General features: G+C 47.9%; 1 protein-coding gene across 1 annotated transcript; it reads right to left on the reverse strand.

Moving 5' to 3' along the window:
• Nucleotides 1-1371: 1371 nt before the first annotated feature.
• On the reverse strand, nt 1372-24475 carry LOC146436380 (transmembrane protein 151B-like). The gene is made up of 2 exons (XM_085062384.1): nt 23934-24475; nt 1372-4702 (listed from the first exon to the last, which is right to left on the reverse strand). Exons 1-2 carry the CDS (start codon nt 24024-24026, stop codon nt 3272-3274), a joined length of 1524 nt encoding a protein of 507 aa, XP_084918510.1. The 5' UTR covers nt 24027-24475; the 3' UTR covers nt 1372-3271.
• Nucleotides 24476-26137: the final 1662 nt, after the last annotated feature.

The following is a 26137-nucleotide window of genomic DNA, read 5'->3' on the forward strand; positions in this document are numbered from 1 at the left end:
TTGAAGGAGCATAGGAGTAGCTTTGCTCTTACAGTCTAGGAGACGCAGGATGGCTATTCAGATGCGTCCTGAGTGGGAGATCTGTTGAAGGCAGCATATTTAGTCCCATGCTAGAACAAGAGCTGCTCCCAGCTTTTCAGTCACCACCAGAGGCTACAGCAAGTGACAGGAAGAGGCTCCATGTGAGTGAGGGCTTTTGCAGTTTAGGGATGGCTTCTCAAATTAATGCCCCAAAGTTGGGCCAGAACACAGTGACTGAAGAACCAGAAACCCTGAGGACTTTCCAAACCTTTCCAAGGACAGAGTTGGAGTGCTACTGGATAATACAGTGGCTTTTCAGGTCACTGAAAATGATTAAACTGGGAATAAACTGTCTCCATTCTCTGCCCAACCCATCATAATGGATTATTCATGTCAGATAATAACAGTGTTTAACGTGGCCACTTCTGAGGACCCAAATATAACTCTCCGTCTTGGAATGCGTGTGACAAAACTGGTCATCCCAAGACCTTGGATATGGTATTTAAAGACACATGTGGCTGCAGCAGCAGCAGCTCACAAGAAGGCTGAAACTCATCCTGCCCTGTGTCTGGGTTAAGCTCACTGTAACTGAGTTATGCTGCTCATTTGGGAATTATCTTAGCTACAGCTGAACTCTGTTCTCTTTTAATTTATATTATTCTACCATCTTTCCCTTCTCTTTTCTTGTCTTCCTCTCTACCATCTTCTTCAGTTAGCAACTGTGTTGAAATATTCCAGCCTCTCTGTTTCAGCCTACTCCAGCTCTTACATCTTTCATATGTGTTGGTTTTAACTTTCTGTGTGAATAAAGAGGACAGGGAACCATATTAAAGATTTGCATTCACTATGTCTTCAGAATACATGGATATCAGATATGAGTCTGAGCTCTGAGTTCAGGCCTGATCCTTTCCTAGTTCCCAAACTCTCCCAGCTCTACCTGGGTGTCGCTGGTGGCATGGTGTAGATGGGAGACTAGGATTGGGTCACTGTATGGTGGATCTAAATTTGGATTTTTCTCAAAGTTTCCAGCTTATCCAGTTTGGCCTCAGCCCAATCATAATCATTACCCCAAGCCCAAACATTGTTCCTCCACATGTCTGGGGTGGTTATTTTTTTTTAGAGGTGATAAACTAACACATCATATGTGTTATCTATCTTTTGTGATAAATGTCAAGCTGTCAGAATGAAAATGTCACATAAATCACACATGAAGTATTTACACAAAAAAAGACCAAATCATAAGAATTTTAAAAACCTTTCTGATGGTGCCATCATTTGCAGCAGGTTAGCCAGGTATTGCCAGTGTTTCCATTTCTGGAGTTGAAATAAACACAGCACATCATAACAGAGTCATCAAACAAAAACAAAATGTATTTAACATGGTGCAACAGTCAATGCCATAAGAAATCACCATATAAGTATGCAGAGTTACATACAATCTACAGATACTAATATGACTTTACAAATTTCCTATTATATGTTGATACACAAAATGGACTTGGGAGGAAGCACTTGTTGCCAGCCCCTCTGGGGGCTCAGTTTCTTACCTACTTGTAAGGTAGGGTGAGACAACACTTTGTTTTTGAAAGTGACTGTATGTATTGCGATCGTATTGCATTCAACTGTGAGTCAGAGTGGATAATCACCTCCACCAGCCACGTGACAAAATGGCATGGAGCTTGCTCAGCATACAACCATCCCTCGTGGGACGGAGGTTTGGCAGGCACGAGGTCCCTGGTGGGTCCTCAGTGTGGCCACAAGTTTCTTGGACCAGCCCCTGGCTCTTGGAGGGGGCCAGGCCAGGGGGGCAGAGCCCACAGCCCAGAGTGCAGTGACATGCTCTGTCAGCACCAGACACCTTCTGGATTTGGAGTGGCTGGGACTGATTCTGGAAGGTGCTACACCTGCTCCAGGGGAAGCCTTGAAGGAAGAGCCTAGAGCCCCAGCAGGAGTGGCCAGTGGGGCTGGCTCCCAGCTGTGCTCCCTGCCTGGGGCTGGGGTGGCACCACATCTCGCCTGGGAAGGTGGAGTGGGCTACAAACCAAAAGCCCCCCCCAGGGCATACAGAAAGCTGAAAGATAATGTAGAGCAGTCCTACAACTGCTGTAATAGACACTGTGGGTGGATGAGCTTCCTAACAGCTCCAGACTCTCTGTGGGAGGGTTAATACCATATTTACCTTTCCCTTTCCAGCCCCTCTCCCCTTGTCAAGCCTGCGCAGCTGTGCTCAAGTTGAAGGAATGAAACAATCATAAACCAGGCCTACAGTCCTAAAAATAGTGGCATTAACAGGGCACTAATCTACATTATGGCTCTCAACGATTGCTATCAAGGGTGGAGCTGGACAAGGTTAACTACAGCTGGAAATGCAGCAGTGTCTCTGCTGCAAACCAGGGAGGGCAAGGTGATCTAAGGGCATTTTGCTGTATAGGTGTATGTCACTGCTCCTGAAAGAAAGTCCTCAGCACTTCTCAGGAGCTTTATTGGTGGCTGTGTGAATAGTCAGTGACATTTGTGCCATGAATACCTTACTTTTGCCCAATGGAAGATAATTACACCCTGAAAGATATCCTCACTGGCAAAACCCCAGAAAAACTGGAATGAGGAAGTGAGAGAACTGAAAAAAAGGGAAGATGATGGTAAAGGGGTAAAGGGAGAGGAGGAGAGCATGAACAAAGGAGAGAAGGAATGACAGAAGAAGAAAAAAAGATTGGGGAAAATAAGAAAAAAAAAAAAAAGGACCTCGTTTAGGGTTTGCAGGAGGTGACTCAGTGCCTGCATATCTGAATTCTCCTTCTGACTTCACTCTGGCTGGCCGCATGCCTTGTGCCTTGCTCTTTCTGAGCTTCTTACCTTGCAAAGCATCCAGGAGGGCAAATGTACTGGCAAAGCACAAGCATTTTAAATCCTCCAGCAGCCACAACAGTCAAATGCTGTGACTGAAATGTAAAAAAAGAATGAGGGTGGGATGGGAGGAGAGGCAGGGAACCAAGGAACAGAGAAAGGGTGAGGAGTGAAAGATAGGAATGGGGAATGAAAAACTACGGAGACTAGGTGGAGGGGGAAAAAAATCTTGGAAATGAGGTTAGGTATTGGTCAGAGTCTCTATGTCCTCTTGCAATGGCAGGGGGAAGAGCTGAAACTCATCCTGCAGACCTGCTGTAGAGACTGATGCTTGCAGGCTCCCCACTGGTGGCACCTCTGCAATCCCTGTCCCGGAGCAGAGGAGCCAAGTAACCATGGAGGCTGGTCACAGAGAGGTCTCCAGACAGGAGGAACGCCTGACGTAGAAAGGCCGCCTGTCGTGCCCCTCTGGCCTGTGCACGATCAGGACAGGGAAGAATCGGGCATCGTGGTAGGTCGGGGGGTTCTCGTTGACTGCCAGCTGGCTGGAGTAGGAGCAGCACTGCTCATCCTGGCAGCCCCGCTCTGCAATGCTGCTGCTGCGGCTCCTCCAGAGCCCTGTCCTGTGGGAGCCATGGATGCGGCAGAGGGAGAAGCGGCTGGTGTTGAGGGAGAGGCGGGAGTTGCCACTGCAGCTGTGGAAAGCGTGGCGCGAGAAGATGGAGGAGGTGCTGGAGGCACGGTTGCAGCGTTCGCAGCCGTGGGCCGTTTCGCCGTACCGACACACCGTGTAGCTGTTGTAGGCCGGGGAGTGGGCCAGGTCCATGAGCATGGCTTCCGAGTAGCTAGGGATCAGCTGCCGGTTGGTGCAGATGTGCCACTCCAGCTCGGTGCTGTCCTGTGTGCTGTCCCGGGGCATGCGGTAGCGGTACAAGGGCTCATCTGCCGTCGTGGGCGCCGTGTACTCCAGGCCCAGCAGCTTCTCCACATGGTAATGGACATAAGCAGTTCGATACTCTATGAGTACCCTGAGCGGCCATGAGATCATCAGGATAGCTGCCACCCAGAAGGCATAATGGGACACGTACCACGGGAGGTGATCTGGGTCTCCGTAGGCCATCATGAGCTCTTTAAAATCCACATTTTTGAGCTGCATGCCTTCCCTCACCTCCATGTAATCATCTAGCCCCTCGATCTCCGTGAAGAAGTGAGCTCTCTGAGTCAGGTAAGAGTTCTCAGACTCAATGTTGGCAAAGCTGAAGCACTTGGTGAACCTCAGCTTGGTGGCTGTATAGCTCTCCAAGCCCAGGAGCTCCTTGGAGATGTCCTTGTATCCACAGTGAGAGTAGTCAAACTCGGCTTCAGCCACATGTGTGTTGACCCTCTCATGGTAGACTTGTGTGGTGGTGTAGGCATCGCCGTTGCGATACCGGGTCACCTGCCGGGTTCGCCGCACGAAGTGGTAGCTGATGGCCTTCCACCAGATGCACGGAGTGGCTTGCTGCATGCGGTTGATGCACTCGTAGACACTGTCCACATCTGCCTTGTACTGCAGCTCCCTCTTGACGTGGCAGTGCCAGCATTCCACCAGGTACACCACATACAGCATGGAGAGGAAGGCCAGTGGGATATAAACATAGCCATCCGAGCACGGGCTGTCATGGTAGATCATGGACTTGCCCTTGAAGGAGCTATCGAAGCTGAGCTTGGTGACTCTGGCCAGCTGACACCAGGCCACTGCACCCAGGCAGCCATACATGAGGATGGAGAGGAGGAGGCATTTCCAGTGGGACTCTCGGCACATGCAAGCACTCAGGGACTGTTTCACGGGGCGTTGCTTCAATCACACCGCCGTGCAAGGGGAGAGAAAGACAAAGAGAGAGCGAGGAACCCGTCAGTCACGCCACTTTGCACAACACACACGGTGGCTGCTGCCATCAAGGCTGTGTCTGGCTTTTCTCTTAGCTGCCTGAGGACTGGGACACCACCCTACTCAATAAAAATGTCAATATAAATAGAAACACCCTGCCAGGGACAGAAGGCTCTGGACAAAGCTCTTTCCTTGCTTCCTTCTGGCTCTGAGGAGGGAAGTTGTTAGTGCAGCAGTGACTCGCTGTGCCCGCACCCTGGTCAGATGGGCACCTCTGCAGGGGACAAGATAGGTCCCCATCTCCTCCTCCCTGCCTGCATACAGCATCATTTATGCACCCTGCCATCTTCAGAAGTTGAGAGTGCTTCACAGCAGGTGAACGGCCAAGTGTGGGGCTGTGGAATTGCCCCCTTGCTTTGTGAGTGCCCCATGCTTAAATTCTCACATGCTGCTGTTGGGGAGGCTCGGGAGCAGTGTCTGCCTCAGAGCTGCGGCCCTACAGGTTGTGCCAGCACAGGAGGACCAGCATTTCACGCAGCTAAAGCTGCTGCCTGACTCAGAGCTGACTCACATCCAACCCTGAAACCTACCAAATGATCGACACCATTTTCTTGGAGATGAGCCATCAGGAAAATGACTAGATTCAAGCACATTTAGTTGAAAAAATTGTCAAGATTACAGCACGATGCAGCATTGCTTCAGGCTGGTTAGACTAGCTCTGACCTAAAATACTTGAAAGCTTCACTGTTGAAGCTAAGGGTGTATGCGTGAATATTTAAAACAGCATACCCCTCTGTTTAAAGTCCCAGAAGTTGGGTTGGTCGTAGAGCTGGGTTCACACTCCTGTACTCTCACTTCATCCCCTAGGAGGGCATGATTGCAGTCCATACCCCAGCCCTGGTGCAATGAATCAGCTGCATTGTCATGTGATGTTCAGCTATAAAGAAAAATGCCAAATGGAGCCAAGCAGCTAGCGGAAACAGAGTTGTGTCCCTGCAAAGAGCAGCAGCAGCACGAGTTACACCCCTGGCTGGCAGCTGTCTGTCGGTAAGAAGTGCATGAAGAAAGACTCCCACTGCCCTAGTAGGTAATGAGGAGGGCTGTTTGCATCCCTTTTGTTACTGCCATCCTCTGCCTCTCCCCTAGGTGAAGAAATGACAGTGAGAAAGCAGATACACACTGATACTCATGCATCATCATGCCCTCTGCCGAGCCTGATTTCATGCAAAAATAGCACACAGATACTCCTTCTCCCAAGGGGCCACCTCTAATGCATCAAACTGCTCCATAGATGCCAACAGATGCTAGGTTCAGGAAATGTCTTCTCTTTCTTTCTCCACAGATAAATTTCTCCCCCAGTAAAGCTCATCTTGGACCTACAGCAGTTAGGATTCAGTAAGTGATCTCGAACCAGCAAGGAATTTAAGGAGCAGCATCTTGTAACTCAGGAAATAATAGCATGGTGCCACTGCAAAGAAGATTTTGCTGTCTTATCAATGAGATGGAAGCATTGACATCTAACTTTGCAGGGCTGTAGGGTCAGGTTTAATACTGCTGTGCTTTTTCTTTTCTGAGAGAGAGAACCACTTCTAAGTAAACATAGAGGTTTTAAAACTTGCTGTGAACACTGCAAAACTAGATTTCATGGTATTTGGGTTTTGATTTCATAGCTTTTAATCTGACACTGTGTAAGTGCAGAGTAATTTTATTGATTTTAGGGAGCTACACCAGTATACACTTGCAGGGACTTAGCACAGAACCTGTCCCCTGATTCTTCCTCATGCATCCAGAAGAAATATGTAAAGAATTTATATTCTTATCCCAAAACTTTTGTATGTGCACATGTGTCAGAATAAAGTATAATTATTCTGGGCTGTATTCTGGTTGCTGTGTTCTCTTTACAGCAACTACAACAGATGTAGAGAAGCTAAGGGATTATGAAGTACAGAGTACATAATTTCTGTAGGTAGGGCAGTGAAAAAACTCAGTATTGATAAGAATAAGGCTGTTTTTCTTAGTCTTTTGCAGGAAACTTAGAGGAAAGCCACAAGGTGGCTTCAGGCAGTCCCTAAATCAGCTAAAAATAACTAGAGAAGTTTTAGGAGTGAATCCCTGAGTCTATGTGCAGTCATGGAGAGTTTCATCTCTTGAAACCCTTCTCAAATGCCCACTGCTCAGCCTCAGGGTGGTTACTGCCCCAATGTAGGCTACTGCCCCAGCTGTACACTGGACCCCAGGTCAGAGCCCCAGGCACTCCTGTCTCATGGGAAACCCACTGGAAATTACTGACTTTTATTCTTTGTCTCTTCTTGACATGGAACTAGAGCTTTTAAATTCTATACTAATGCAAAAATATAAAATGTAATGAAGAATTGCAAAACTCTATCCTTTTTTTTCCCCTGAACGTTTTCTGAGGTGAAGAAAATGCTAAACATCACTCTACTCCAGGCCCTGAGACTGTGCAGAAGGAACAGAAGGACAATATTCAAATACATGAATTTGTGTTCACATTCACGCTTCCACAGGCACCTCTCACTTAAAATCACTTATGGTTCACACAGCGAGGAGTGCCAGTGGACCTAGCAAAAAATGCCCAGCAGTCAGTTTGAATGTAAGGTGTGTGCTTAACTCGTCCATGCAGCTCTGGGAACCCCATTTTTCCCTATGACTTGTTGGAAGTGCCGTCAGCCTGGCCCTCAGCACAGCCAGGCGACCAGGCTCTCCCATCCCTCTACTTGCTCAAGGCGCTGCAATCCCACCTTCCCTTTATCTCATTTGCCTTGACTAAGAGCTTCTCTGTGGTCTAACCTACAACCCACAGGCTGGCTTCTGCCCAAGGGGTGGTTCAACCAGCCCTGCTGGTTAGGGCTATCAAAGGCCCTATCAGAGTGGGCAAATACCTCCTAATGTGATTATCCCTGTGAAATGCCATCTTTCCTTTGGGGGATGAGATAGCTCTGGTTTCACCAGTCCTCAAGCAGCACCCAGCTGGGTTGGCAGTAGCTCAGAGGTTTGCATGTCCAAGATGACATTTCAGTATGCATCCTCCACTTCAAAAATGATCTTCAACCCACTGCACTGAAAGGGCTGGATCAGCCCAATCCAGATTTTTTCCACTATTCTCACTCACTGCATCTTGCAAAAAAGGCAGCTTCTGTCCTCTTTGCATCAGTGAAGACATACAGCCATAGAGCCTACTGCCACATCTGATTCACACACCTACCAGTCCAATTCAGCAGGGCCTTCATGTTCAAAACCCTTTCTTTGGTAAAAAACCCAAGTTTTTTTCACCTGGCTTTTCTGACCCACTGTTTCATTCCTGCTGTTGCTCCTAAGCAGATCCCACTCTCTGCAGGTCCTCAGTTACAAAAGGATCTCTCTTCCAGAGTCTACTCCCACACCTGTCCTGCCTGTTTCAAGTTCTGACCATGTTCATCTGGCCCATAACCCCCTATTTCTCCTTCCTTTTGCTGAAATAATTAGCCAACACAATTATACTATTAGAAACACTATTAGAATGTTTGTAAGAAAGACACGAAATAGAACATAACTACAATAAAAATATCAGACATTCAAAATCTAATAAGGAAATATATCTTTTCATCTCTCTCTGCATAACAAATTCATTAATATGTTAAACCAGTGGCTCCCAGACTTTATTAATTAACATACCACCTTCTTACAAGAATGATCTTTGTGGTACCATGTGGAATTTTCTCCTTTCTGTGCGTAGTGTTTCAGATTGAAACAGGGCAAGCTTGTATTTCTGGATGAGTACAATAAATGCTTAAGGAAACTAATAATTTCCATGATAACTCGGACTAGCCAGTGAACAGGAGTTGCATCCTTTGAGGAATGCTGTGGCATCTGTGTTGTTTTGATGTGGAATAAAAGTATAACCCCTGGAAAACCTTAATAGAGAAACATAATTGAAGAAAGCAAAGACAGAGAGCTTGACAGAAAGCCAGAGCCAAACAGAGACTAGAATAGCTGGAGGCTCAGTCACAAGGCACTTTGTCCGTGAGCTAGGACAAATGGCCTTGGTTCTCTAACCCAAACCAGGAGAGATGTCCTCCCCCTCCTGCTTGTGGGGGGCTTTGCTTTGGGCTTTGCTTCCAGCATTGACCTGAGAAACATCCTGACAGATTAAATAAGCCACAGGTTGCCCAAAGAAGTTGTGGATGCCCCATCATTAGAAGTGTTCAAGGCCAGGTTGGATGAGCTTTGAGCAACCCGCTCTAGTGCAACATGTCTCTGCCCATGGCAGGGGGCTGGAACGAGAAGATCTTTGAAGGTCCCTTCTAACACAAACTGTTCTGTGATTCTACAACCATGTATTGTGAAGAGCAATGGATTTGTCAAATCACATGTGTCACCCAAAAGGTCCCAACCTGTCCTGAAGACAGTACAAATTGTAAAAATTTCCTGTTTTGGATGGAATGCCGTGAAGCAGCACAGCTGAGCTGTCAGTATCGTTTATGAACTTCAAGTTGTGTTAAATACACACGTTGTAAATAACATCTTGCTACACTCTGGCATGCTGCTGAACTGCTTTCAGAGGCCTCCTTTCTCATTGCACCTGACTGGATTGGAAACTCCTGCTCTTACTGAAACTATCCATAATCACGTGCCAAAATTCACTTTACTCTTCCGTATGTAAAAACAGTAACCAAAAAACATTTTCCAAATTCTTTAGATCTCAGCATGAATGAGGAAAATGCCATGAGGGAGAGGTGGCTTGTGTGGGGAGGGCTGTGGATGTCTGTGCTGTGAACCTTGTGGAGAGTGATAAAGTCTAGGAATAGCCTGCCCTGCGCTGCCCCTGGCCTCAGGCAGGCACTCAGTGAGTCCCACAGTGCTGCTCTGCATTTGGGTTTTTTGGCCCATCATTTCTGGAAAGCTCAGACAGAGCAAAGGACCTGTGTACCACTCAGTCAGCTCCAGATGGTCTGTTTGCTGTCTGGTGGTGTGGAGTGTTCTGAGACACTGAAATGATAGATGCTATTTAATTTGTGGCCACAGTCACTGGAAAATAGTCTGGAAAGCCCTAACTGCTGATGGAGAACTGGAATTTCAACTGACACCTGTAGCAGACAGGAGTTTCCAGGCTGGCAACATTTTGATTATTTCTCCTTTAAGAAAATTAGCTTGCAAATGATAAAACATCCAGGCAGTGTCTGAAAGGGCAATTGCCTTCAAAGACACCCTCTGATGGAAGATGCCCAAGATCAAAAGCACATTTTCAAGGGCTGAGGTGGAGCCTCCTTTGCACAGGCACACCCACCCAGCTCATCCTGGCTCAACAGCAGCCAGGTCAGGTTCTGGCTGCAGGAACCATAATTAAAACCATTCAAACGTGCTCTATGTTGTAGGAGCGTGCAGATTTGGCCTGTTGATCTTGCCTAGTGTAAAGGGGTGGAGAGAGAGTCCTGGCACATCCTCTGCTTAACTGGCGCTGAGCGTGCTCTTGTGGCAGGAGCAAAGGCCTGGTGGCCGAGGTTTTGGCTCTCTGACCCATCCCCTGACTGCTCACAAGTGACCAGATTTAAGACACTGGTAGTAAGTTGTAGCTGGTAACCTAAGTGAGGCTGAAAGTGACTGCACTGGGGGTGGCCAAGAATGGAAAAAAAATTACTTTCCTTCAAACTCTGATTTTTCCTTAAAAGGCATATTCAAAATGTAACACTGACGCTAAAGAACGAGAACACATTTCTGGGTAAGCAAATTATGCTTGTGACTCTAGGTCCCCTTTCTCTTGATGGGTACATAGAACAAATTAATTCCCCAAGGCACAAGTCAAGGTGGTCTGGCTATCCCTGTTCTTCTAAAGGAGCTCCCCATTTAGTAGGAAGATGAAGAGCCACAGTCAGAGAAGCCCAGACTGATTCCACTAGCCCAGGTTTTTGAATGCCTAACCTGAAAGTCTGGTGCCTGTTTTGCCAATGTTGGCTCACTGCTTTTGCTGGCCTCTGGATACAGGCATGCCTGATAGCAGGACTCACCAGTTAGCCATCCACGAGTGGCAGGGATTCTTACCAGAGAATAAACAACCAGACAGCTCTTTAGCCTTTACAGGTAGTCACAGAAATTTCTCCTGCTAACTTTCCATGGTTATTTTGGGTCAGGAAGGTTCAGCTCATACTACAACCCAATTCACATTTACACCTCAAGACTGGGAGACACTCTCCTTCTCCTCATAGCTCCTGTATCTCACAGGCAATGCAATTTCAGTCTGCCATCAGGCCAGAAACTAGTGGCTGGTAAAAGCTCATCTTCCATAAAGACACTCTATTTTAACTGATAGCCTGAAAGAAATGAAGAACCTGTAATCCACTTTGAAATTTGTTCTGGTGATGAACTGCTATTGCCTTTGTAACTTTGTCTCACTTCAGCCCCCATTCATGGCAATGAGGATGCCCATTCTCCAAGTGGTAAGAGACTCCTTTCATATGACTGCCTTCTCACTCTGAAGATACTTTTCCATTCTAATTATGACATCTCTCTGAGCCTTCTTTTTGACAATTTAATGGAGCCAAGGTCTTCAAGTCCTTCACTTCGCTGCTCTAGCTCTTTCTGGTGCTCTGCTCTCTCTTCAGCACCTTAAGATCCTTCTAAAGTCTGCAAGAAAATACAGAACTTCAGCACTTATTTACTGGCATCATACCAAAATGTAAAATCATCTTCCACTCCCACTCATTCCCCTTTTTTACTGTCTACAAGGGTGGCATTAGTAGATTTCTGCCCAGCAACATCCCAGCAGTTCATGTTCAACCTCTCACTCACTTGGCTCCCAGGTATTTTTTGAGTCACTTTTGGAGGACAGCTGAAAGGTTGGCTGCACTCTCCACCCTGAAATGTGTAACTTCAGATTTGGCTTTGGACTGAGTAAGTAAATTATCAAATGAAGGAGATCCCTAAGGAGAATTGTGCTCATCTCATCATTACAGACCTGCCTGCTAACGTTTGTGCCAACTGTAAACGTTACCAGCAGAGATTGTATGCTTAATTCCAGTGAACAGTGTCAAATCTGGTAATTATTCCTGCAGAACTCTGCCAGTCTAATGGCTAAATACCCCATTAACTTATACAAGACAACTGTTTTCACAAAGCCAAGTGTCAATCACAAAAGCAAGGCTGTAAGCATTATGTGGACACTGAGGTGCTCCTCACACTTCCAGTGCTCACTGCCAGGAATATTTCCATGAGCAGTTCTGCATACAATACTAAGAGGAACCCTCCCAAAGCTTCAGTAGAGCACATTATCATGTAGCTTGCTGTTACTGTATGACCTTCATCAGTAGCTGTATTTTACTCCAGAAATAGCTGTGTAGCAGCATGAGTTTGAAGCATCTCTCTTTCTAGCTGCCTCAGTACTGCTCATGGCATGCAAATGGTTATGGTGACACTGAAAAAACTCTTTGTTTTGTCCCCTGTCTGATTTCAACAGGCACAACAAATTTGAATTGAAAGTTGCCAAACTGACACCAAAAGAAGGGTGAGAAAAAGCCTGTGATGTTCAAATGAAATGCACCAAATTATTTTGGAATCACATTCTTTAAACATTTTACCTATAATTTTGCCTTATCCTTGCTATTTCTCCATTGCTCTCTACTGACAAAATTACTTTATCCTCTTATGTCAGACTTTATTCTTCAGTCTCCTTGAAAATTCCAGTATGAGCTGTATAAGCAGAAAATATGCTGCCACAGCATGAATTTATTCTGTTTGTTTTGTGGACAATTCAGGGCCCAAGCTTGACTGTCTGTGCCTGTTTCACAGACAGGTAACTGTGTTCCCCAGTTTCAAAAGCATTAAAATTCTCCTTTGGGGAAATCATGCCAAAAGCATTTCCTGTCCTTTTAAATCCAACGTGTGTTTGTCCTTGGTGGCTGACCTCAAGAGCTGCAAATTTGCAGGAAAATGCTATCATGTCTAAAATGAAAGAATGAGAGAAAACAGAGGGTAGCAAAGACGTGGCCTGAATGGAATTAGAGAAATGAAGGGGAAGCATGGAAGATGGGAAGAAGTGGAAGAGGGAAAAGGACAGCCAGGACACACTCCAAATGCCTGTGTCACTGAGGCAGTGGGAGGCTGCTGGTAGGTGAGGATAGAGACCAACCAGCCTGGGCAGGGGCAGGAGGGAATCAGGCCTGAGAAAGGACCTGGGTGAAGATTAATGAAGGAAACACTGAGCCTGACAGTACCAAAACATCCTATGAACCAGCAGTTATCCCGCCCCATCCATGACCTGGAAAGCAGATACTCCTGAATGGCTGCTTTCTCACTGTTAAGAACTTCTCCAAAAAAGAGATCTATGCCCCTTTCTCCTCCCCACAGCCTGGAGAGTAGGATAAGGCTGTGCTAAATTGGACCAGAGATTCCCAGAGAAGTGACTGTGCTGCAGGGCCGAAGCTACAGCTGTGTCTCAGCAGGATGTGTGCCATCACAGCATGCTCCTGCTCTCTGCCAAAACCTGGCTTTGGGGCTATAGGGTGACTTTACTGTCTTCAACAACAAAACAACCCCACATTTTGGGATTACTCATGTAAGCAAGGAGTTCATCTTGTATTTTTTTCCCCTCCTTTATTTAGCAAGAATAATTTTCCTGTCCATGGGGAAAAAGGAAGGGGGGAAACACTAACAGAGGACTGTGAAAAAATAAATAAAATTAGATAAGAAAAAAGAAAAAAGGGGGATAAATTAACACGTCATAACAGAATTTGCCTCTGTGGATTTAGGCTTGTGATTAATATATCCCAACGAGATACTTGAAAGGGAAAGAGTAATCAATAACCACAAGTCATACACTTTGGCAGGTGGTGACCAGAGTCTGGATGAAAGCAGAATTTTGTCTCTAACTATGACAGACTCCTCAGTCTTGGTCAAGACAGGGCAGGGGAAAATGTTCCACCTCCTGATGGCAGGACATAACACAGAGAGGACCACTGAGTCTTTGCTAGACAAGCCCTAGGCCGTGCTGTTAATCAGAACTGAGGAGAGCCCTGACACAGGACCAGCCTCTGGTGCTGAAAAAGGCTTCACCAGTTCTGCAGTGGACAGGGATGACACAAGAACAAGAAGGAGATTTCTATCCACTGTCCCCAAGCAGCCACAACAGATGTTGGTGCAGCTATCATGTTCCAGCTCCTTAGGTGATCCTGGCAAAAGACCAGCCTAAGAAGTCTGGAGTGACCGGGGAGATGACAATTGCTGAAGATCAACCTATCACTACTTTCCAGTGCTAAATGAACTCCTAGGTCAGATGCTCATTAGTACAGTGAGGAAGGAGCCTGGCAGGCTGCGCTAACCCAGACATCCGCGTAACGGTGGGCAGAAGTGCTCCTCCACCATGTGACCCAATCTGGGCACTGCATGGGGTGTCAGTAATAAGGCCTAGTAAGGAAAAAGGGAGATATTACAACAGTCATCTCATCAATCCCTTCCTGGGGAGCCTGAAACAAAATGCCTTCTGCCGTCCATCTTGAACGGCAAGAAGCCCATTACCCCTAGCTCATGCTGAGCCAGTAGCAAGGAAAGGGAAATATAAGGGATAGAAGGCAACCAAAAAAAGCCGTTTTGCATCAAAGATAATCTCCCTCCAGTCCTTGAACACAAAGCAGATTGGTTGCTACACATCTATTTGCTCGTCTGCCACAAAACACCTGCGAGAATAAAAACTTCCTGCAGGCAGGGGCCATGATGTCAATGCATAGCAGAAATGCTGTTACTAGGATTGAAAATAAGAACCTGCATCATGCACTCCACGTGTTTGCAGCGTCACTGGCTCAGGCGTTCGCTTTGGCAACTGCCCTCCTGTGGTGAGCAGGGATCGCCTGGTTTCTCATTGTTTAAATCCCTGCGGAGACATAATCTCCTCCTTCCTTCAACGGAGCTGTCAGGGAGAACACCTCAGGGTAGGCAGGTGCACAAAATGGTAGCATTAAATCCTCTCCCCAGCAGAGCCTATTGCAGGACAAGCCAGAACTATGAAAAGACACAAATTTTGCTGATCCACCTGAATTTCAGATGCTAGGACAGCCCTGAAATACCATACAAAGACAGTCTGTTATTTCACACCAATCATCCTTATGAATTCAAGCCAGCATCTGAAGAGGAGGAAAGCAAAGGTCAGGACAGAAGGAGCCTACAGTACTCTAAAATGTCAGATTCAGCATTAGGTCCTGCAGGATACTTCGGAGTTCTTCAAGCAGAAATAAAGGAAATCCCAGAAATAAAAGACATTTGGATCCCAGCCAGCATATATGCTGCTCATTGCGGCAGGATGGGAAAGCCACTTGCTACAATACAAGGGTGCATATGTGAGTGTCATGAAGAATTTGGCCCTAAACACATCCATGAGTGATGCTTCCACATGCTGCTCCAAGAAAAACTGTGCAGTTACATCTTCAGTGCCAAGGAATCCTAGCAACAAAATGGTCACCATTTACAAAATAGAAATTAGGGCTATTTTTGTGGCAGCTTTTTACAAGATCAACAAAATGCTGCACTAATAAAATTACTGCTTTTCCCCCCAAATTGCTGATGTTGCTGCCACTGGCTTTCGATTCTGTACCTATAAAAAGAGCATATTTGGAGGCACGGGATTTTTCCCAGTAATGCCAATGCTGGGTATGAGTTCATCAGGAAAGGAAAGCTGGGATTCAAGCTGCCTCAGAGCAAGAGAGTAATTCCAAGAACAGGTGTTTTTTCTACATTTTAAGCTCCTATCATACTTAGCTCATATTACCCACTCCCCTCCCTTGAATATTGGTGGTTTCTAGTAGACATGGGGTAAATTTTACAGGTATAACTAAGTGGCTTACCTCAACACTTATCAGTTAACCGATCAAAACATCACAAAACCGCAGGAAGGCTCCTGGGATGCAGTTCCCAGCCACTGTTGGATTTGTAAGGCCAAGTAAATGTCAAGAGCGATAGACAGCTGTGCCACTTGGTATTTTCCACCTTGCGTCATGCCTAGGCAGCCACTTGTCCCCCACCAAAGCCAGCACTGCTGCACAGAGGTGTCCAGGCAGGTGCTTTTGCCTCTGCTCCCACACTGCAGGAAGATCCTGAAAGGGCTGATGGCAGCTTCCATTCTTCCTGTGGCTGCAGAGTGGAGCAATCCTTAGCAGTGTGCTCCAGCCTGTCAAAGCCAGACCCAGCTCCCCTGGCATGCTGCTGGCAACACAAAAGTACCACAGCCCCTAGAGATCAGCCAGGTGCAATTTGCTGACTGGTGCACTGGTGTTACCAGTGGCTTTGCTGAGATATAGGGCAAATTGACACCAGCCAAGGGAAAACAGGAGGGATACTGGGACTAGCTCCCTTTGCTTCAGTCCTTGAGGGATGGGAAGGGAAGGGAGAGTAGCTATCTGCCAGCCTCTGTGCTTGACAAAGTCTCATCTGGGTTCAACAGGAATCCTGCAATGCTTGCTTTTCTCCCACCTTTACACAGAAGATGTGGCTCCCCAGGGATGAGAAAGGGATGAGAGAGGAGCAAACAGGGAGAGGAGGCTGGCTGTGCTCCTGCAGGTGTGCATGTGCTCTCCTGTGCTGTGCACACTATCAGCCTGCGGTAGGGGATCTTAGTGCCATAGTCCAATGGAGCATGGAAACTTGTTCGTTCCCACTCCCAGGTTCCTGGGGTCGCTGGTGCTCTCCTCATCCTTGAGAAGCACATCCTGTGCGTCAGTGTTCTCACCACTGCCACACGTCTTAATGTGTCCTGCTCAACCTTCCCTCAGCCTCAACACGGGGAAGTGAGGGACTGATCTGAAGCCAAGCTGGACAACAGCTATGGACCAGTTTCCTTGGGGGAAAAAACAGAGAGCCAGGAAAGATATCCTTGTGAGGAGGAAGCCAGAGAAGTGTTGGTTCCACACCAGTTCTCTAGTTTTCAGCCTAGTCATTGAATGCCGCTGTTTAGAGATTTCATAAATGAGAAAAATAGAATCCCTTTTAATCTTTGCTCACTCTAAAGGAACACCTTGAGATTTAAATATAGAATAGGAAAATAGAAATATAGGATATAGAAATATAGGATATAGAAACAACTCTCAAGTCCTCAGGAGAAATATGGAAATATGGATCAGGACTGATCCAAGCTCCAGTGAAGTCTGTGGAAGTCTTTCAAAGGGACCTGTGAATGAAGGTTTGTTCAGAACCATGACATTTTATTTTTATTCTCACTTATTTGCAATGCCATCCTTTTATGTGGCAAAACCATAAAACAAAAACCATAGAACAACAGGGCTCTGCGATTTGAACTGTCAACTTCCAGCCTTCCCATGTGTGACCTCCCAGCTGGAGCTCTTCAGCCCTAACACCTCAGCAGAGGCAGTGCCAGCCTCATGCTGCAGCAGCTCAGGCTGCAGCCATGCCAGGTCTCTTGTGCTGCCAAGCTGAGCATCCCTTGCAATAACACCCAGCCACTACTCAGGCTTCAGCTGTCAGATTCGGGGAGTTTGTTTCCTCATCTCTGCACCCTGCTGAACACAGCTGTGACCTCAGCGCTGTCAGGTTTTTATAATGGTGCTCCCATTAGGTTGAGAGAGCATCCCAGCAGCTAATGCTTCCCTGGGAGAAACAAGTTTTTATTATAAATCTCACTTCTCTCTCCCTCTTGCTTCTCTGTGACACATTCTGCAGTAATCTGTGACAGCACAGCAGGTGAAAACTTCACTGAAAATTAATTTAAAAACCTAATGGCTAGAAGGGATCCTGAGAGCCGGGACACCTGGCTTTTATTTCTTGCCTTGACTTTGACCCATGTCATGCTGTCAGCACACCTTCTTACACCTCCTGAAGACACTGAAAAAATAGCACTTATAAAGTGATTTCACATGGGCATTGCAGCAGCATACTCCAGGAAGGTATGTCATCTGCATGTGACCTGTTGCACCCTGCCACTCTGAGCACCAGCTGGTGGGAAGCAGAGGATTTAGCTCCTGCCCTGGCTTGCTGACCGGCAGTCCCCTGCAGAGGACCATGGAACACCTCAGGCCTGAAGACAGGCTGTCATTCTCACCCTTTCAGCACATGCCCTCACTACACTCCTCTTCCACCAGGTACTGGCATTTTTGCCTGGCCACCTCACCTCTAGGCAGGCACGAGGGAGCTGTTCTCTCTTTTTTTGGTGTTTAGAGGGACCCTCACGCTGGCAGGACTCTACTGGCAGATGCTACCACCCCAGCCTCCATGGTGCTCTGTGCTCCCTCTGCCCATTGCAGGATGGGAGAGATGGCATGGCTTGTTCCTGTGGGCACGTTGCACTCCACAATTCTCAGGCCAGCTCCTCAGGGCAATCAATCATATGGGTATGAAGAAGGCCTCCAGCCACAAATCCATCACCACAAATCATTTCTCTCACAAAACCATGATCTGCCAAGTCTCTGACTGATCCCACTCTCTTCCCTGCTAAGGTCAGGTTATTCAGACTCCACATTTGCCAGTCACCTCAATTACCTACCCTTGGCTTCCTTGCCAGGGCCAGGACCCTTCATGACCTGTTCTTTGCCCTCTGCTGTCAGCTCCTGCCTTGCCAGGCCCTGCTCTCACTAGCTGGCAGCTTTTTACAGCCTGTCTTCCCTGAGGCCCAGTACTACCAGACTTTCCTGAACAAGGCCTCTGCTGGCTGAATGCTGAACTGGGATGTGCAACACCTCAGCTGCATAGGAACAGAACTCTGTGTGAGTTGGGATTCTCTGTACGTTATTCACATGACGTAAAACCACAGAGGTCAAAAGTTCACACATTTCAAGGGGTGTGAGCCCCCTCATCCCATCCCAGTGGCATGTGTGGCACCTTGAGAGAGGCTGCTAGCTCCATCACACACTGCTTCACAACCTTAACTCCACACTGGGAAAGCTGCCAGCCTCCTGGTGCTGCCCAACTCCTGGTGCCATGTGCAGCCAGGTTCCTCCATCCTTCCCACTCGTCATCTGTCCTGCCTGTTTCAGGCACTTTTTCCCTTGCTTTTACTGCAGCGGAGATGTGCTGTGGGCAGAGCAGCCAGTGCTCAGGGAGGAGCTGGCATGGGAGGCTATCAGAGGCAGCCTCAGCCCCTGCCCTGCTCTGCCCTGTGTGGTGCTGTTGGCAGAGACCTGTCCAGCTCCACTGTGGCAGCATCCTTGCTATAACACGTGGCTGGCTCGCCTGTGCAGTGCTGCTGAAATGAAGCTGCCCCGTTAGAGTTTTGAGGAGTTAACAGAGCTGGTACAATTGTGACCTCAAAAAGTTTCACTATGTGCTATTTTTAACTTTACAGGTCTTAAGCTCAGAGGAGCACAATGAATGATTGGAGTCTCAAAGTGAACTATATTTCCATTATTAGAACTTAAAAACTAATTAACTACTTAACCATATTTTCTCCAAAAAGTAGAACTCCGGCTCTAAGTGAAAACTCAGACACAGCCTTATCTGCAGTGTCACAAAAGTGTCACAGTAACAACTGAAGGGCCTTACAGTGCTGGTGATAGCTCAGCAGACACTACTTTTGGTGTCAACTCAAGACAATGTGTTAGGACACATGGAGAAACAAGCCCTACTCACTATGGACTACTTGTGTATATTTTACTCCTTTTACTCTCTGTTTCCACAAAGTCCCTGGTCACTGGCAACGATTTGAGCTATTTTTCTCCAAGGTGTAGAGGTGATGAGAGGAAGTAAAGTGCTCCATTCACAAGGAGAAAATACCTCCTGTCTCACTCTTGCAATGGCCTGCACTGATTGAAAAGCACCCTTGGTATCCACACTTCCCTTCTTGAGGGAGATCATCCTCTGGGGACTCTGAAGTGAGAAAGGGAGAACAAGGAGAATATCTGGGGCTTCCACAAAGTGTGCAGACCCACTTCTTTTCTACCAGTATCAGGTGAATGTCTGTCCACCCGAAACAAAAGCATTAGAAACCAAGTCTGAAGGGGACCTACCACTGAGTCACCTAACCTGCCCCTTTCACATGAGGGAAAGCCATTTTCCTAAATTATAACCCTCCAGTAGCAGAACTCCATGAGCTCTGCAGTTGCTACGGTCCAGTGCCTCACAGAAAATTCCCTTGCTGAAGGGATTAGAAAAGTGAGCCTGAAGGAGCAATTCACTTCATTCTCAGCCACAGTGCAAGGAGCACTCTGTTGGAGAGGACAGAAGTTTCTGCCTGTAGTGGCCCACACAGCTGGAGCCCAGGCTGCCCTTTAGAGCTCAGACACATTCATTTGGTATTTCCTATCTATTTTTTTATAACTCTTGACAGTTTCTCATGTGAAGTGCAGAGAAGACAGCCAACTCCAGGGCACCAAGAACAGACATGTGATCAGAAGATAAAGTGGGACAACAAAAAGAACAAAAGCAGAAAAAAGATGTAATGCCTCAACATGGATTTTCTTATGACAGAATCTGCAATGCAAATACTGCCTGAAACTGCAGGATCATGAAAAAAGCTTGCCACTCCTGCTGGACGTTTTCTTTTGTGTCTATGAGGGAAATAATTTGGAAGAAGGAATGAGGAGCACACTTTGGTTTATGTCTGCTGAATAAACCAAGGGCAGGAGTGGAAGAAATGGGCTTGTCCTGTTTGACCTTCATTCACAAGGGGGAATATAATGCACTTTGCCTTAAAAAGATAACTGGTCAATCATACTCACTTGGGATGGTGACAGCCTTCCACTGGGCTAACCAGTACCTATCATTCAGGGGATTAGCTGAGCAGGTTTTTGCATGAGATTTGGAAGAGCCAAGAAGAAGCAAAGGCAGAATTTCCCTAGGAATCATGTCTCACATTTCCTGTCCTTCTCTGAGCAGTGTCTGTTGTGTGAGTGACCTGTGCAGTGTGAGTGAAGCTTTCGGAGAGGGAGGTTTACAAGGAAATAGCCCCTCTCTGGAGACTGATACCCAATGGTCTCTCTACAGCTTTTGCTTAACCTCTCATCCACCTGGGTACAACTCAGCCTATAGATGGGGACAATTTAAAGGTCTGTTATTAAGGGTTTTATGCCTGGTTTTTTCAATGCCATGAAATAAGCCTTGACAAATAAAATAAATGGTGGGAGGATAACAAAGCTGGATAACTCAATGGAGTCAATCCCTCAAGCAGAGCATGTCTCATCACTGGCACACTGAAGAGGAAAGATCCCAGCGATCTTTTCACCCAACAGCCTGTAAAGCTGTAGCCTGCAAACAAGTACTATATATGTTTTCTGAACTTGCAACATACCTTTGGTGCTGTTGTGACCACAAGTAGCACTTTACACATTAGCCCCTGTTGCATTTTGCAGTAGCAACACAAGGCAAATGAGGCAGTTTTAAGTTGCCCCATTTTTCTGTAAAAAACAATCTTCAGGAACATTGACCCATAAGGCTTTCCCTTATATTTAAATAGCTCAGCTGATTGCATTATGTCATACCCAATTTAAGTTCTTAAATATGGAAGAGAAGATAAAACCAGGCATGGACAACTGCTGTTTGACTTTGCCAGTACAGACAAGACAAATACATATTTCAAAATGTCAAGTGGCTGCTGCTTTCAGCTTTCTTCACTGATTACTTGGCTTTGGAAGCATAAAATGATGTTTGGACTCACCAGCTTTGTTTTCTAGAAAAAAAGCCCTCTTGATTTCCAACTAAGCTTTAAAGACTTAAATATTTAAGACCATTTCCCAACTGAGGTATAAATTGGCAGAAATGAAGAAAGGTCACTATCAACTCTTCAGTGTGGGTACAGGCTGTCACAGTAACAAGAAAAATAGCCAGCCCACTGCTTAACCAGGGCAGTACAGAGCAGCAGGTTCTGCTATTTCAGAGAGGAAAGTAAAGGCAAGTAGTTCCAGAGAATTAATCTTCAGGAATAACTTCTGAAACATTTGGAAACAGGAATCCTTTGCCTACCCTCCCCTGAAAGATCTTGATTCCTCTTCACAAGAGCTGGTGGAATGGTAGAATCCTACACTAATAACAAAAGCACATCTGCTCCAGATCATTCAGCTCAAGCAATTAATGTTTCAGTAGCAAAACCCCAAACCAGAACACTGTCAAGTAATCTGAGGGCTTGCTCTGACATTCAGCAAAGTCAGCAGTAAACCTATGTGGTCCTTGGCAGAAGAGGACAAGGGTCGAGGCAGGTAACTGAACTGCTGCTCTCCTTCCTGTTCCCCAGCTACACCTTCATTTGTCCTTCTTTCAACAATAAAAGTTTTGACTTCAGATACATTCTCTGTTACTAGCTCGGGGTTGTATCTCCCATTGATTTAATGCCCAATAAAGGCAATTTTCAGTCGTTGTTACCATTTAGATCCATGCATTTTATCTAAGTGAAATCCATAAATGATAAGGCTTAACAGGCAAGCCCATGAAATGCCCATTTAATACCAATACATTTACATGCAACTGCAGGCACAGGTGCAAAAAGACTATTTACATGGTGACGGGGAAGACATTAGGAAAGACCAACATTGTAGGACTGCAGTGTTAAGATACCACAGGCATTTGAGGTACAGACTCAAATGTGCAAATGTTTGTGCTGGAACAGAAGAAAAACTGAGAATAGGATGAGTGAAGCAAGATACAGATAGTGCAAAGAGATCAAGTGCTTTCATGTCCACAAATGGCTTAGATGTTTTTATGGTGGTCTTAATACATTGGAAAGCCTTCAGTAGCTCCTGGTCCTAGACCAAACAAATAAAAAAATCCTTTCCAGCATTAACCATCTATTGATCATGTGCAGGGCTGTAATTACATTGGTGTGCTCTACTGCTGGAACAGCAGCTGTATCCTGGATTCAGCCACAGCTTTTCATGGCGAACTGTGTCACAGGTGTTTAAAAAGCAATTGAACAGGAGAAAATCCTAATTTTCACCCATGGATGATAGTTTTTTCAACCTGAGCTGCAAAGTCAAATTTTCAATTATACATAGTTTAAAAACTGCTGTTTGTTTTTAGGCTAAGTACTCTGCAGCTTCACATAGGCTTTGTTGAGGTTACTGGATTTTGACTACAGAATTATGTGACTGTTGATGAGCCATGGGACCAGTTAGCAAAAGCTTTAAGCAGACTCACTGCACACAGCAATGTTCCAGGGCTGCTTTCACTTCTGTTTTCAATTTTCTCTGCCTGATTTAGGGCTGCTCTCTGCATTCCTAGGAGCATGTACATTCATTTTAAACTCCATATTATGAAGAAAGTTCACTCACTTCCATGAACTGCACATGCATTACATGATGTAAATGGCAGACCTGTCAAAACTGTTGGAAGAAGAGGCTCCATTAGGCGTAAAGGAAAATCCCAGGTATTTCTACAACAGGACAGCTTGCTGTCCCAAATGTGCAGGATAGCACAGACACGTTGTCGTCTACTGTCACACAGCCCTTCAGTTCTCTCTGACCAATACGTTGTAACCCAGGATTCTGTGTCAACACTCAGACACATCCATTATTCCCTCTCTATGATGTGCAAGGCCATAGTAAGCACTTCACAGATGATCGGAAGAAACATCTTACGCTGTATTTTCTCCACTGTTTTCTGCTGCAGACTATGCAACAGGAGCGTCTAGGCCCCAAGGGAAAAGGAGAGGCATGACCTCCTCCTTTGCCCCCAAAACACCTGAAAGCCACAGAACCCCAGACTGCAAGCCCCTTCTCATGCTCCGTGTGCTACTCCGGCCACCTCCACCAGTGCCTCGCAGAGCCGCAGTCTCCTTGACCATTTCCCAAGTCCCAGGGAAGCGGTAGGCTCTCCTAGGCCAATGGCAAAGGGACTCACTAGCCAAACTTCCACCGGGCAGGCCCCCTTTCGCCCCCGCTGCATCGTTCCGGTGCGGAGCCGCTGGCCCAGCCGCCGCCCCGAGCCCGGCAGCCGGCGCAGGGCTGTGCGCCCGGGCCCGTCGGTAAAACCCCGCAACCAGCGGCCCCCGGGTTCTGCCGCCCCACCGACGCGGGGGGCTCGGCGCGGCCGCGGGGGTCCCGCCGGCGGCCCCGGTACCGCAGGGCGCGGCGGGGCAGCCCGGCGCCGCGCCTGCAGGTACCCAGGCGGGCTGGAGCTGCGCTCCTCGCTTCTCCCCGCGCCGCAAACACCTCCGGCTGGGGCACCCTCCTCCCGCCGCGGCTCCCCATACCCCACCGCCCTGCGTTCCGACCCCTCGGAGGGGCTGTCTTTGCCCCTCCAGTCTCCCCCGGCCCGGCCCGGGGCAGACGCCCCCGCCGCCGCTCACCTCCTCCCGCTCGGCGGCGGCGGCGGCCCCCGGTGCTGGGGTGCTGCCCGGCCCGCTCTCAGCAGCCGCCTCGGCTTCCCCCTCCGAGGACATCCTTGGCCATCACCGGCAGCGGCGGCGGCGGCGGGGGCTGCGGGACCCCGAGACAGCGGAGCCCCCCGCGGACCGCGCCCCGCGCCGTGGCCGTGGCCGGGGCGAGCCGCCCCCCGAGCCCACGGCCGCCCTGCCGGGTGCTCCCGACTCCCTCCACCATCCCAGGCAGGCGGACAGGGAGGGAGGGAGGGAAGGAGGCGGCGGAGGGGAGGAGAGAAAGACGAGGCGGAGTGGGGGGGTGCCCCTGCCGCTCTCGGCCCCCCCAGGTGGGCAGGCGACGGGCAGGCGACCGCCCGGCTGCTCCCGGCGCGCCTCTGCGGGCGTTTGGGAGCTGCGGGGTGTGCCCCCTTCCCGGGATACGACCTCGCAACCCCTACCCTTCCGGGGTGCCCTCTCTTGTCTCCTTCTCGGGGTGAGCCTCGCTCCCCATCCCCGGTTGCGCCCCGCCCGCCCCGGGTGCACCCCTCCCGCCGGCCGCCCCCCTCTCAGCGCATCTTCACGCCTCCGCCGCCCGCAGCTCAGCCTCCGCCACTTCTCCCGCTTTTCCCCAGCGCCCGGACTTCGCCCGGACTGGTGGCGGGACGCGGCCCGGCAGCAGCCGCAGAACGGGCAAGAGGAGGAGAAGGAGGAAGGCTGCTCCGCGGAAGCGCTCCCTCACGGAGCAGCCCGACGATGCCCCACTGCCCTCCTTGGTCGCTGGACCTGCGCACCGTGGGCAGAGGGCAGCGCTGCCGGGACGGAGCTATGGGGCTGCCCCAGCACCCCGGCCCTGGTGCCCACCTTCACCTCCTTTTTCTCGGAGGAATAGCTGGCAGAGGAAATGGAGGCACCTAGTTTCTCTTGCCTCTTCCTACCCTCCTTGCGGCCTGAGCCTCTCCTCTGGTTTCATCTGCTTCCTGCACAGGTCTTCCCCCACGACTGCACCCTCCTGCAAACTCCCTGCCCTGTCAATATTTCTTCCTCCTGCTTGCAAACTGTGCTCAGTGCATCTAGTCATGATTGGCCCTCCTGCTGATCAGGACTGGTGTACTGCACCATCTTACCTTGGCATGTTTGCTTCATGTTTCATTACACTCATGTGAGGCTCATCTCGTTTGATCCATTTCTCTCTCTGTGCCCTAGAGCAGCCTATATTTTAAATCCTTCATAAAAATCCTGCAAACAGGCAAGTGAACACTGTTGAAACATCAACCTTCACTTTAATATTCGTACCTCAACTTCTGTCAAAACATGCTTCCTGCTTTTTCAGGCATGCTGCTCTGGAAAACGCCACTCCAGTTTCAAGGCACTCAGGCTGCATAAGAGATTGTCTAGAAGGACTGTAGAGTAGAGAATGGAACTTGGTGCATGAATGCATAGAGCAAAAACCCTCAAACTTGGATTTTCTAAAAGTGTTGCGCTCTGCTAAATCTGAATTTTAGCATATTCATTGCATTGGACAAGCCTTGGCTGATGCCAGACTGAGAAACCTACCCATTCTTGGGGGTGCAAGATGTCCATGAGAGACAATTAACAAACTCCCTTTGCCTCACATGTCTCTGGCAGTGCAGCTACTGCCACTGTAGCTACAGATACATGTGCCTTGTCCTCCCCTGATGACATCTTCTCCTGGCAGAAATCACATTTGTTTGGCTGCGTCCAATATACGTGCAAATATAGTCTGGCTTTTACTTCTCTGAGACTTGGGGAGGAACTGTGAGATGCATAGTGGAAGGGAATACAGTGCAGGCTTATAAACCACATGAAAATACGCATTTAAAATACTCAATTTCCTTCATGTAAGTGGTAAAATGGCAAATCTTGGGAGGCTAAGATAGTGATAGTCAGCAGATGGGCAGGGAATGGGTCACATCTAGGACACAGAAAGCAGCCCAAAAGAATGCATAAGGAGTGCCTGTGACATACCCACCAAGATGTACAGGGCAAGAGAGATATTCAAAGTGTTCTGTCTTGTCAGCTCATGTATAGTTTGTCTAGGTGGTTTTAGTGACCCTTAAATACACTGCAGAATGGGTGCTGGGGCATGATAAGATGTAGTGGTTAGAAGAGAAATGTGCCAAGCCTGATAACTGTGCACTGAGAAACTAGAGATGAATTTTGTATTTGTGCCA

The sequence above is a fragment of the Lichenostomus cassidix genome, chromosome 5, assembly GCF_008360975.1.
Source record: "Lichenostomus cassidix isolate B80296 chromosome 5, HeHo_3.0, whole genome shotgun sequence".
In the NCBI taxonomy this organism is placed as follows: domain Eukaryota; kingdom Metazoa; phylum Chordata; class Aves; order Passeriformes; family Meliphagidae; genus Lichenostomus; species Lichenostomus cassidix.

Excerpts from the sequence above, each read along its gene's own strand:
- LOC146436380 (XM_085062384.1), bottom strand. The coding sequence starts at position 24,026 with ATGTCCTCGGAGGGGGAAGCCGAGGCGGCTGCTGAGAGCGGGCCGGGC. Across the intron at positions 4,703-23,933 it reads CCGCCGCCGAGCGGGAGGAG|CAACGCCCCGTGAAACAGTC; the intron begins GTGAGCGGCGGC and ends GTGTGATTGAAG.